The sequence below is a fragment of the Narcine bancroftii genome, chromosome 4 (genome assembly GCF_036971445.1).
Source record: "Narcine bancroftii isolate sNarBan1 chromosome 4, sNarBan1.hap1, whole genome shotgun sequence".
Lineage (NCBI taxonomy): Eukaryota > Metazoa > Chordata > Chondrichthyes > Torpediniformes > Narcinidae > Narcine > Narcine bancroftii.
This window is the reverse complement of record NC_091472.1, coordinates 309,612,438-309,626,089: the sequence shown is the minus strand read 5'-3', so window position 1 is coordinate 309,626,089 and position 13,652 is coordinate 309,612,438. Positions and strand designations below refer to the sequence as shown.

At 40.1% G+C, this 13,652-nt stretch overlaps 1 protein-coding gene across 3 annotated transcripts in view; it reads right to left on the bottom strand.

Moving 5' to 3' along the window:
* Window positions 1-1,226: 1,226 nt before the first annotated feature.
* The window catches only part of ppp1r1c (protein phosphatase 1, regulatory (inhibitor) subunit 1C), a 117,750-nt gene continuing 105,324 nt past the window's right edge, over window positions 1,227-13,652 (bottom strand). For all 3 annotated transcript variants that reach the window (XM_069935880.1, XM_069935878.1, XM_069935879.1), the window contains one exon: window positions 1,227-1,726. In XM_069935880.1, coding sequence (XP_069791981.1) covers window positions 1,629-1,726 — 98 coding nt within the window. In that variant the 3' untranslated portion in view covers window positions 1,227-1,628. The remainder of the gene's footprint in view (window positions 1,727-13,652) is intronic.

The window sequence follows — 13,652 nt, the reverse complement described above, 5'->3', positions numbered from 1 at the left end:
TTAATTTCCTACTTTGTGGTATGAAAGGGAAAAGCCATCTTGTCTTAAGCCCCTTTCACACTCGCCAGTGATCCCAGGATTCGAATGCCAATCGGCCTTTAAAGTGGCAAGTGTGAAAGCAAAATCTGCTCAACGTCAGTGTCAGATGAAGTCATCTCATGCCGGGGATTGCCGGCCTCGACCCCTAGTACAATCCCCGGCGGCGTTAAGATCAGGCAAGTGTGAAACTGGCAATTGCATTGCAGGCACTTCCTATTAAAGGTAGAACAGGCCAAACACCGGAGATAAACCCTTGCAAGTGTTCAGTGTCCCAGTTAGGAGTGGTCTAGTATGAAAGGCCCCATTCCTATCCTGGGACACTGAATGGCTGATTTACTGGGATGCAAATGTGAAAGAGGCTTTAGAAACCCGATCCCACAACATTTAGCTTTGGCATTATCCAAAAATCTTTTTTTCCCTCCCAGAATGAAACACTAAAAATCACAATTTTCTGCCTTGCCTCTCAAAATTTCACTGGGAATTGTATCAGAGTTGACTAACAGTTTGTATAAAGCCAAACACAAATCAGATTATGGGGCATTTGAAGTGTATTGTTGTTTCCAACATTGAGAATTTTGGCATTTCAAAAAAAGTTCTTCACATTGCAAATGGGAAGGTTGTGAGTTCTCTGCATTTTTGACCTTTTGGTGCTGATTTAAATTTGTCCATTTTTATTGGTTTAGAAACATAGAAGATAGGAGCAGGAGTAGGTCATTCGACCCTTCGAGCCTGCTCCGCCATTCAACGAGATCATGGCTGATCTTAAAGTTCAGTACCCCGTCCCCGCCTTTAATACCCTTAGACTGAAGAAATATATCTAATTCCCTCTTAAATATATTTAATGAACCTGCCTCTACTGCCCTCTGTGGCAATGAATTCCAATGGTCTGTTGTTTCTGGTGACTTCTCTCTCCCATTTTCAACAACCTCCGTGCTCTGGTGGCTTCCTCCACACCCCAGCACAACTCAGTCATGGAAAATGATGGCACGGTCTGGTGCATGAAAAGATACATTGGCTGCCCTGCCAGACCCGAGATCTGTTTTACCTACTTGGACAAAAACCAAGTGCTTGTGGACCTTTTGCATCCATGTTATTTTGTCTCAAAAGCATGCATTGGAATTTCTAGTAATTTCACCTGGTTTTCCGTCATTTTCGGGCAAAAGGCTGCAAATTTGGATCTGAAGCAATTTGTTTGCTGTCAATTTATTTTTATTCTTTATTTAGAGCTCTAGAATGCGTATTTACAGTAGATTAAATTTGCATCAACAAAGTAGAATAAACATCAATATTAATTTAACAATAACCATTAATGTCAATGTTATTATTATATTGGCAAAGTGACTACAAAGTGAATTTATGGTAGACGGGTTTGAATTTTTGTTCTACACAATCACATTTGTGTGCCTCTCTGATTGCGATAGACTTTCTCCCTGGACTGAAGTCTAAGGTGAATTTGTACACGTAGATTTCTAAGCCCCCTACCCCTACAAGGTGATGAGCTGAGGGCCTGGACACATCCATCTGATTTAAAGCAAGGTTGCCAGCAAAGCTTTCTCAGTTCAGAAACGGTAAACTTCCCTTTCAGGTGCTCACAAGTTGGTCTTTGGCGACCATTCTTCCTTTTCAGCTGCTGCCTCTTCTTCCTCGAGGAAGGGCGTTTCATTTTTGTTCCTTATGTGTTTCATCCCTGCAAATGTGCAAAAGAGCATTGGCAACTGGAAACAGTTCTCTTTCAAGACAAAAAAAGATTTTAAAGACTCCTCCCGAGAATAGAATGATGATCTGTTTTTTAAAAACATTCATCTTTTTATCTTAATGTTTAAATTTTTCACACTATGAACCATATTAATCAAATTGGACACAAACATTTCCCTCTTGAATATACATGGTGTCATTTTCTCTCCTTTTCCCCCCCTCCCTCTCACCCCCCTCCAAACCCATTAAACGTTCAACATATACAATACAATAAACCCATTAAACAATATCATCACACAATGAAAATAAACAAGAAAATTGTGTCATCTACTTTTACACACTGGGTCAGTTCATTTAGTTTTCTTCTCATTCTATCATTTTAGGGGGTGGAGGTCCGCAGTAGGCCCTCTCTGTTATGTTCCATGTATGGTTCAAATAATGTGACTTTATTTTTTAAATTATATGTTTTATTTACCAATGGAATACATTTATTCATTTCTATGTACCATTGCTGTATTCTCAGGCTCTCTTCTGATTTCCAAGTTGACATTATGCATTTTTTTGCTACAGCTAAGGCTATCATAATAAATCTTTTTTGTGCTTCATCCAATTTGAGGCGTAATTTTTTACTTCTTATATTACTTAGAAGAAAGATCTCTGGATTTTTTGGTCTGTTGCTTTTTGTGATTTTATTTAATACCTGATTTAGATCTTCCCAAAACTTTTCCACTTTCTCACATGCCCAAATTGCATGTACTGTTGTTCCCGTTTCCTTCTTACAGCGAAAACATCTGTCTGATACTGTTGGGTCCCATTTATTTAACTTTTGGGCCATGATATATAGCCTGTGTAACCAATTATATTGTATCATGTGTAACCTTGTATTTATTATATTTCTCATAGTTCCGGAGCATAACTTTTCCCATATTTCATTTTTTATCTTTGTTTAAATCTTTTTCCCACTTTTGTTTGGGTTTATAGCTTATTTCATCATTTTCTTTCTCTTGCAGTTTGATGTACATATTTGTTATAAATCTTTTAATTATCATTCTGTCTGTAATCACATATTCAAAGCTGCTTCCTTCTGGTAACCTCAGTCTGCTTCCCAATTTGTCCTTTAAATAAGCTTTCAGTTGATGGTATGCAAACATTGTACCATGAGTAATACCATATTTGTACTTCCATTTGTTCAAATGATAATAAATTATTTCCCAAAAAACAATTTTCTATTCTTTTGATTCCTTTTATCTCCCATTCTCTAAAGGAAAGATTATCTATTGTGAAAGGGATTAGTTGATTTTGCGTCAATAATAATTTTTGTAGTTGGTAATTTGTATTTTTTTTCCTTTCTACGTGAATCTTCTTCCAAATATTGAGTAAATGATGCAGTACTGGTGAACTTCTATATTGCACCAGTTTTTCATCCCACTTATAAAGTATATGTGGTACCTTCTCCCCGGGTTTTCCCTTGTTTGATAAAAATCTGATAGACATCTTAATTGTGCTGCTCTATATTAATTTTTAAAATTTGGTAGCTGCAAACCACCTTGTTTGTATCATTCTGTATTCTCAGTCCCCCCCCCCCCCCACTTTCCACAAGAATTTCCTTATTATTCTCTTTAGTTCATTGAAGAATTTCTCTGTTAAGGGAATTGGTAATGATTGAAATAGGTATTGTATCCTTGGGAAGGGTAAATTGCATTAAAATGAATATCTTCCCATCAGTGTTAGTGGTAAATCTTTCCAATGTTCTGAGTCATCTTGTAATTTCTTCATTAATGGCTGATAATTTAATTTGTATAGATGGCCTAAATTATTATCTAATCTAATACCTAGGTAACGGATTGCTTGTGTTTGCCATTTAAATGGTGATTCTTTTCTAAACTTTGTGTAATTCGCATTATTCACTTTTATTTGCGTTAATCTTGTACCCCAATATTTTTCCATATTCCTTCAATTTCTTATGTAATTCTTTTATTGATAATTCTAGCTCTGTTAAGTATCCTATGATGTCATCTGTATCAGAGGGCAGATAATAAGTTATGTAACTAAGATGAAAAAAGACTACAATCAGGAAATAGAACAGCTGGAAAGGGAAATAGTAAGTACAGAAAAAGAACTAGCAACAAGGGAAGATACAACAAAAAGAGAATTGGCGGACAAAAAATAAAATATGAAACACTACAAACGTATAAGGTGGAGAAGAACATAATGAAAATAAAGCAGAAGTATTATGAGCTAGGAGAAAAAATGCACAAAATACTAGCTTGGCAGCTTAAAACAGAACAAGCTAAAAGAACGGTATTGGCATCGAGGAAAAAGGACAAACAAGTTACATATAACCCAACAGAGATCAATGAAAAGTTCAAGGAATTCTACGACCAATTATACCGAACTGAGAAATAAGGGCAAGAAAACAAAATAGAAGAGTTTTTAGCAAAAAAAAAACATTAATCTTCATGCTGTTGGTCTTGTCGAAGTGGTTCGTCTTGCCCTAGAAATTCTGCAGCGTACCAGGAAGATGCATTTTAAACAGCCAGAGAGATGAGGAACAACATTCCACCCTTTCATCCAACCAATCCGCTGTAAATATTCAATGTCTTCATGCATTTTGTAAAGACATTTTCCACGACCTATTTGTAATGAAAACTTACAATCACCAAGTTATGTGTGGAGGTAAAAGGGGTGAAATACACAATAAGACTTTTTTCTGTAGACTTTCCAAATAGATTTTAAACAGGGAGAGGCACATCATTTAAGGACACAGATGAGTAGTGAGATGTTGAGCGGACTTTTCATTGCGATTTTCAAAGGGAATTTCAAAGCTGTCTTGGAGGAAAAACAACAATTGGGACGTTGTTTCTTTAATAACAAGTACACATCCATACGTTGTCAAAGACCTGTAAATGGAGAGCATCAGTATAACACGCTTAAACAAAAGCAGTTACTGCTACAAATTTCTATTGGAAAAACTTTTTATATTTGTTTTCACACTCTGTGTGTGGTAATTTGAGAACCTGCTCTGCATTATTTTAGACCATTTTGCATTTAGGTACTGCCTATCATTGTTCATTCTCTCCAAGATCAAATCTCAAGAAAATGCACAAACATTATTTATGGAAAAGTATTGCTAACCGTGCAGTGAAACCATTATTGTACATATTTGTTACATGTAAATTGCATGACCTTTCCTGGTTGACCCTGCTCTCACTGGCCGGCTTGTGACCCCTCCCCCTTTCTTCCCCATAAAGGTTGTCATGTCACAGGCCTGCCCCCCCAGTTCAAGTCCAGGTCAGTGTGAGCGACCAACACAGGGATGCTAGTTCATCTCTTGCAATAAAAGCCTTCAGTCTCGGCACCTTCATGTAATTCATCATGCATCAAACAGGCCTTCTGGTTAAGGTCAATCTTGTTTCCCAGGAGAAAGACTTTGCAGTTAAATGCACGAGTTCTGGTGGGCCAAGGATATGAATAAAGCAGCAAAAGGCTAACTTAATATCGGGTTGTTCTCACTGAGCAAGTCCCTTATGGGAAGGAACCACCGTAATGGGCAGAAGATCGGGATGGATGTCACAGTGGAGTGGTTGATTTGTATCACCACTTTAAGGAGATTGGGAACCCATGAAATTTCAAACTTTGCTGCTAGCCAGCCATCAATTAAAATGGGGATCCAGGTCCCTTCTCCAATCAGATGGATTGCAAATGAGGAGCCCACTGCTCACTAGATGCCCATTTCCATTAAAATTGTTTGCCCTGAATTCCATGTAAACATGTTCAAACAAAGGAAGCCACACTTTCTCATTATTCCACTCTGCAAATGCTGCCTTTCCATTGGTCCCTTTCATCCTTGGTCATTCTCCAGTCTTTCCAGACCTACTCAAAGTTGTTACGCTGAATTAGAAAAAAAATACTAGAGCCATTGAACAGAGAAATATACTCTTTCACCCACCCATGGAGGCCAATCATCCTACTTCATAATACATGAAACCATGGTCACCCTAATAAGTACTTATTTAGGTACTTTATCTCGTGAGAGTCTCTGCACCAGGAGGTGTGTTACCATCACCAAAAAAACTGTTCCTTGGATCCCCTATTTTAAAGCTTTGGCTTTAAACATCTCTGCAATGGGGAAAATGTTCTGGTTGCCCTTTTTCTTCCATAATTTAGTGTACATGTCTGCCTTTGCTACCATCTTCTCAGCTGCCTCCTTTCGCAGGAAAACAGACCCAGAATCCTCTTTGTACTGGAAAAGTTCCACCCCACTCACCATCCTCTGCAATGTCTCCTTTCTACCATTTGGTACCAGTTATTGACTATCAATGTTTTGTAAGGTTGTACCATAACATCTCCGGTCTTGTATACTACACCCTGGCTAAGGAAGGAAAGTATATGTGTGGCCTTTGCAGTCTTGCCTACCTGTGCTGCTAACTTTGGATATGCTTGGAACTGAAGTAAATATTATTCAATATGCCCTAGCTTTCACCATCCACACCATATATAACCATATAACAATGACTGTACGGAAGCAGGCCATCTCGGCCTTTCTAGTCCGCACCGATTTAAGTCAACTCCACTAGTTCAACCTACCTGTTCCCTGCCCATAATACCCTCATGTACTCATCCGACCTCCTCTTAAATGACAAAATTGACCCTGGTGCAACCACCTCTTCCGGAAGGTCATTCCACTCAGCCACCACTCTCTGAGTGAAGAAGCTTCCTCTTATGTTTACTTCTAAAGTTTTGTCCCCAACCCTTAACTTATGACCCCTTATTCCAATTTCTCCTACTCTCAAGGGGAAGAGCCTATTCACATCTACTCTATCCATTCCCCACTAAATACCTCTATCAAATCCCCCCTCAATTTTATACTCTCCAATGAATAAAGACCCAGTCAACTCATTCTTTCTCCATATTCTAGATACTCCAATCCAGGCAACATTTTAGAAAATCTTCTCTGCACCCTCTCTACCTTCCTATAATTTGGAGACCAAAACTGCACCTTAAACTTTGTCCTCAAACGCAACGCTTAAATGCTTGCTGACATTACACTGTCCATCTTGCCAAACAATGAACAAGGAAGTGTGCTTAGCCCACTGCTCTACTCACTATACCCCCACGACTGTGTGGCCAGGCACAATTCCAATTTTATCTAAAAATGTGTAGATGACGCGGTTGTCGGCAAAATCACAAACGGCAATGAGGAACTGTACAGGAATGAGATAGAATGGTGCCACATCCACAACATTACACTCAACATTAGCAAAAGCAAGGAGTTGATTATGAATTTCAGGAGAAAGTGACCCAGTCCTCATCGAAGGCTCAGTTGGGGAGAGGGTCAAGAAATTCAAAATCCTGGCTCAACATCTCCGAGCCTCCCACATTGATGCCTTTGTGAAGAAGGCTCTCCAGCGACTATACTTTGTGCGGTGTTTGAGGAGATTTGGTGTGTCACTAAGGACACTTAAACTTTTATGGTGTCATGTGAGAGCTTTCTGGTTGGTTGCATCACTGTTTGTTATGGAGGTGCCAATGCTCAGGATAAGAAAAAACTCCAGAGGGTTGTTAACTCAGCCTGCGACATCACGGGCACCAAACCTCACTCCATCAAGCACATCTACAGGAAATGTTGTCTTAAGAAACCAGCCTCTATCTTCAAGGACTCCCACCTCCCAGGCTATGCCTTCTTCATTTTGCCATAGGGGGGAAAAGGTACAGGTGCCTGAAGATGAGCTCTCAGGAGCACAAGGTCATCTTCTTCCCCGCTACCATCAGATTCCTGAATGATCAATGAACCAAATGCACTGCCTCACTTTGACTTTTTGTGGACGATTTTTATTTATTTTGGTAAGACGGTTTGTATAAATGTTTGCACTATCACCTATCACCACTGCCAACTTCTCCGTGCTCTGCAAACATGTCTATTATCCATATACATACTATTAGTATGTGAGATGGCAGAGGTCGACAGCATCGAGTCCACGCTGCTGAAGATCCAGCTGCGCTGGATGGGTCACGTCTCCAGAATGGAGGACCATCGCCTTCCCAAGATCCTGTTATATGGCGAGCTCTCCACTGGCCACCGTGACAGAGGTGCACCAAAGAAAAGGTACAAGGACTGCCTAAAGAAATCTCTTGGTGCCTGCCACATTGACCACCGCCAGTGGGCTGATAACGCCTCAAACCGTGCATCTTGGCGCCTCACAGTTTGGCGGGCAGCAACCTCCTTTGAAGAAGACCGCAGAGCCCACCTCACTGACAAAAGGCAAAGGAGGAAAAACCCAACACCCTACCCCAACCAACCAATTTTCCCTTGCAACCGCTGCAATCGTGTCTGCCTGTCCCGCATCGGACTTGTCAGCCACAAACGAGCCTGCAGCTGACGTGGACTTTTTACCCCCTCCATAAATCTTCGTCCGCGAAGCCAAGCCAAAGAAAAAAAAAAGTACTTAAAGGTTCCAAGCCCAAAAACAATCCTTCATCTTCACCTTCTGTCTTATATTGCTCCATTAATTTTAAATCCAATTTACCCATCTGCCTTGAATCTCATAATTTCTAACCTTCTTTGGCCAGCTTCCTGTGTGGGACCTTGTCAAAAGCATTGATGAAACTAACTAGATCACATCAGCTGAACTGTCCTCATCAATACAATTCTTCCAATTTGGTATTTTGATTTCTGGACCATCCTTGTCCTTTTCCAAAACCATCTCTAAAATACACTTTGACTGACACTCCAATTGTTTGTTCTAGGATTAATTCTGGTAATGTCTTCTCTCTAAGTCTATCCATGCCTCTTGTATATTTTTAAAAAACCGCTCTCCTATTTAAAAATTCCATCTCCTCTAAGTCTTTTAGAAGGGATACCAGTTAATATTACTGAAATTGAAATCCTCCCTTACTACAGAAAAACCCCTGGAATCGGGCATCTATGTAGATTGGTAGAATTCGGATAAGCACATTTTCCAGTTGCTTGAGAATTCATGAATGGCAAACTAATAGTAAAATTAATAAATTCTAAAATTCTGCAATTGTTTTTGCCATTTGTTTGAATTCCAGATAGTAAAGGTTTTACTGTATTACACTCTCTACATACCTTTCTCCTCTTGATTTATTTTTAAAGAGGCTCATGGTACACCCATAGTAAAGGGATTGTCCCATTTTGTTCCAAAGGTCCTTCCAGGATCACCTCCTTCATGACACCAATAAGGGACTCCTTAGTTAATACACAAGCTCATCTCCTCTTTGACATTTTATCACACCTTAAGATCCCATGCATGGAATGTGAATGGCTGGTCCTGCCCGCCTTTCAACAAGGGGTCTGATCACAATAATATTCTATTTCTGTGTTGATAAATATTTTTCATCAGCCTTGGTTATCAAACAGTACTGTTCAGCTGTCTGTTTGTTTTCTCCAGCCTACTCCAACTTCACTTAACTTGACATAGGGCAGGCTTTGCGACTAATTCCAGAATATGAGTTTGTCCTCGTAGGTAATGGTGACTGCAAACCAGTGTCTTGGTCCATGTTTTCGAAAAGTTCTAGCAAACAACAATATCTTTAGTCTTGTAAATAACATGAATAAGGGAGTAACTGTTGCATCAGAAGATTCATTAAGAATGCTTAAAGATATGGAATGAGCAGAAAATGGTGAGAGTTCTACAATAAATACTGGAAGTCATTCAAAACCAAAAGTCAAATAAACATGTCCAACCCTTGGATTCTTCATTTAAAGCAAGGGTCAGAAAACCACAGCACAAATGTTAGACAATTGAGAGAAACAAACAGCTCTGACTGTAACTTTCATTTTGTCTACATTGTCAAATATAAAGTCAGAGGCAAGCTCTAGTTGTTCAGGGTGTACTGCACTGACAAGGAAATATGAAGGGAGCAGCATTACTGGTCACAGATAGTCTCACAGCTATAGAAAGGGAAGACGCTGCAGAGACAGTGTCCACTGAGACACTGTGGGTGGAAGTCAGGAATAGGAAGGGAGCTGGGAGTAGTCTAGAGGTCCCCAAGTAGCCCTCGGGACACCGAGGAGCAGAGGGATAGATGGGGCTGAGTTTGACAGGTGTGTTCAGGAAGGATTCCTGATGCAGGATGTGGACTGGACGACGAGAGGCCGATCTGATTCTGGGGAATGAATCTGCTCAGCTGGGGGAGCGTTTTGGTGAGAGTGACCTGAGCTTCAGCAAAGCTCTGGAAAAGGATAAAAACAAGTGAAAATTTGAAAGTGTTTAACTGGGGAAGGGCTAATTATGAAGGGATGAAGCAGTAACTAGCGAGAATAAATTGGAAACGGGTGTTTAAGGATGAGAGCACAGAAATAATGTGGAGGAAGTTGAGGGATCACTTGTGCAGGGTTCAGGATAGGTTTGTCCCATTGGGACAAGAAAAAGATGGTAGGCAAAGGGAACCGTGGCTGACAAAACAGGTCAGACATTTAGTCAAGAGGAAGAAGGAAGCACATGTTAGATATAGGAAGCAGAATACATGAAAGGCTCATGAAAAATATATGGTAGCCAGGAAGGAGCTTAAGAAAAGACCTAGGAGAGCTTGAAGAGGGAATGAGAAGGCCTGGGCATGTAGGATTATGGAAAAACACAAAGCATTTTATGCAACTGTGAAAAACAGAAGGATGACCAGAATAAAGGTGGGGCCACTAAAGGATAGAGGAGGCAACATGTGCCTGGAGGTTGGGGAGATCGTAAATGAATAATTTGCTTCCATATTCACAAGAGAAAAGGACCTGATTACGGTGACGTCAACATTAAATAGGTCTTTGTATAAGAAATAATGTGGATGACATTGTAGTACAGCTACAGATTGGCAGGTATAATGTGGCCATCATGGAGTCGTGACTAAAGTAAAAATGTCCAAGGATACACAGTGTATCAAAATGATAGGCAGGTAAGCAGAGGAGGTGGCGTGTCTCTGTTGGTAAAGAACATTAAATTAGTGGAAAGAGATGACATCTGATCAGAAGAGATGGAATCATTATGGGTTGATGTAGAAATGTAAGGTTAAAAAGGCACTGTTGGCAGTTGACAGGCCTCCCAAACAGTAGCCAATTACAACATCAAATGGAAAAGGTGTTTCAGAAGTGCCATGTTATGGTAGTCATGGGGGATTTTAACATGCAAGTAGATTGGGAAAACTAGCTGGGGACTGGATCTCAAGAGAGAATTTGTAGAATGCCTACGAGATGGGATTTTAGAGCAGTTTGTTGATGAGTTACCAGGGGATCGCTGTACTGGATTGGGTGTTGTGTAATGCTCCACCAGAGGTTTTTAAAGAGCTCAGGATAGAGGAATCATTTGTGGGGCGGTGGGAGGGGGGGGGGGGGGGAGTCTGTGATCACAATATGACTGGGTTCCATTTGAGATTTAACAAAGAAACTAAAGTCAGATGTGTCAGTATTTTAGTGGAATAAAGGAAATTACAGTGGCATGAGAGAGGAACTGGTCAATGAAGAGAGGGGGGGTGGGGAAGAAAATCCACCTGTGGAAGATGACTAGGAGAATTTCAACTGGGGCAGCACATAGTTAAGAAAAAGTCTCAAGGATACATTTGTCAGGAGTCTACCACTGACATTAATGAGCTGGGAGCTGAGCAGGGAATTTTATGATTCTATGAATAGAGATAGGGTAGCAAATTGGATTGGATTAGTAAGTATGTAGATGGCACGAAGATTGGTGGTGTTGTGGACAGTGAGAAAGGTTTTCAAAGCTTGCAGTGGGATATAGGCCCGTTAAAAGAGTGGGCAGAAAGATGACCGATGGAGTTTAATACTAATAGTGGGAGTTGCTATATTTGGACTAATCTGCAAAGGTTATACACATTATATGGTATATAATTGGAATGCAATAGTAAAAAGGGATTTAGGAATTCTGGTACATAATTCCCTGAAAGTTGAGTCACATGTAGATAGGGTGGTAAAGAAAGCATTTGGTTTGTTAGCCTTCATAAATCAGCGTATTGAACACAAGAGTTGGGATGTCATGTTGAAATTGTATAAGGCATTGATGAGGCCAAATTTGGAATATTGTGTGCATTTTTGGTTGCCAAATTACAGGAAGGATATAAACAGTATAGAGAGAGTGCAGAGGAGATTTACGAGAATGTGGCTGGGGTTTTAGTGTTTGAGTTACAGGGGAAGGTTGAGCGGGGTGGGATTTTATTCCCTGGAGTGTAGAAGGTTGAGGGGTGATTTGATATTTAAAATTATAAGGGGGAAAGATAGAGTCAATGTGGACAAGCTTTTTCCACTGAGAGTGGGGGAGATTCAAACAAGAGGGCATGGATTGGGAGTAAAAGAGGAAACGTTTAAGGGAAACATAAGGGGAAATTTCTTCATGCAGAGGGTGGTGGGGGTATGGAATGAACTTGCGACAGAAGCGAGATTGATGTTAATATTCAAGGAAAGGTTGGATAAGTATATGGACGGGAGAGGTGTAGTGGGTTATGGGCCAAATGCGGGTCAGTGGGACTAGATGGAGAAGATGCTCGGCAGGGACTAGCATCTGGCCTGTTTCTGTGCTGTAAGTGGTAATATGGTTAATGGTTTGGAGCAGATACATCAAGCCATACAATGGAAGTGGAATTGGAGGAGAATGCCCTAGTCAACCATGTCTAAGGCTACTGACAGTAACAGGATGAGGGGGATGGACTACTGGAGACATCAACTGTACTTATACATCAATATCTTTGAAAAGATGTATTTCAGCGCTGGAGCAGGGATGTCTTATTTCTAACAGCACCTACCTCAGACACTTGAACCACTTATCAAAGTCTAATCTTGACACACCTGTCCATTATGTTTTGTTTCAAGAGTGAGTATAGATTCTAAATAAGGACTTGAGTTAAGGGGGAGAGATGGACTGGGTTTATTTTCCTTGCAGCAAAGAAGATTGAGGGTGCGAAGTGATCTGAATAAAATTATAAACCTCATAAATGGCGTAGATGGTAAGAATTATTTTCTTATACTGCTGCTATCAAAAAGACAAGAGTCCAGATTGAACATGAGAGAAAGGAGTGTTAAAAGGGGATTTGAGGAGCATTTTTTTTAGACTGACTGCTGTAAGAGAAGGTGGTACAAATGGAAATTATTATTAATGTGTATTTCTGCGTACAAGTTGAGTCATGAAACCCCTAAAAAATTCTCAAAAAATGGGGGTCAACTTGTAAGCCAAAATATACGGTATGTTTAAGGGGACATTCAGATGGACACTTAAATAGGTAAGAGATGGAAAAATGTGAACCTAGGGCAGTCAAAAGGGATTAGTGTAGGTTGCCAAAAAAAGGACAGCATGGATTATGGCGGTACACCTCTAAAAATGTTAAATGATCCAATGAAAAGTTGCTCACTTTAAAAGGAAGAGCAGGCTAGTCATTTGGTCAATAATGACGTGGATTGGAAAAGCTTGAACACCATCAAAGGCCAACACTTGGAAACATTTGGAGGTGAGTGAGCCTGACGACGGGCCACAACTAGACATTTCTCAGTACCACATTTTTATCTCAAACCAGCTAAATGTAATGCTGAAGTAGCAATTCAAAAGCCGTGAGCTAATGTTGTTAAACCCCCCCCCCCGCCAAAAAAAAATTAATTTAATGCCGGAAGGTTCCAGAGGAACATGGTCCATCCCTGACCTGATGGAACAGTTATGGTAACAGTATAGCCTTTTGGTCATTTTTCTGCAGTGCAACTAAATCATTTCTGTTTCAAACATTTATGAAAATGTTTCCATATGACAAGAGGTTAGTTTCTACCCCTTATAAATGAGTATAAATGAGTATTTAAGGTTCTTTGTTTGATTTTCTTCACTCCTGGCCTGCTTACTTACATGAAGATTTTCATTACTGCTCCTCATCAAACTTTTAAATAAAAAAGTTCTCCTTGCAGTTCTGGCAACGTAACA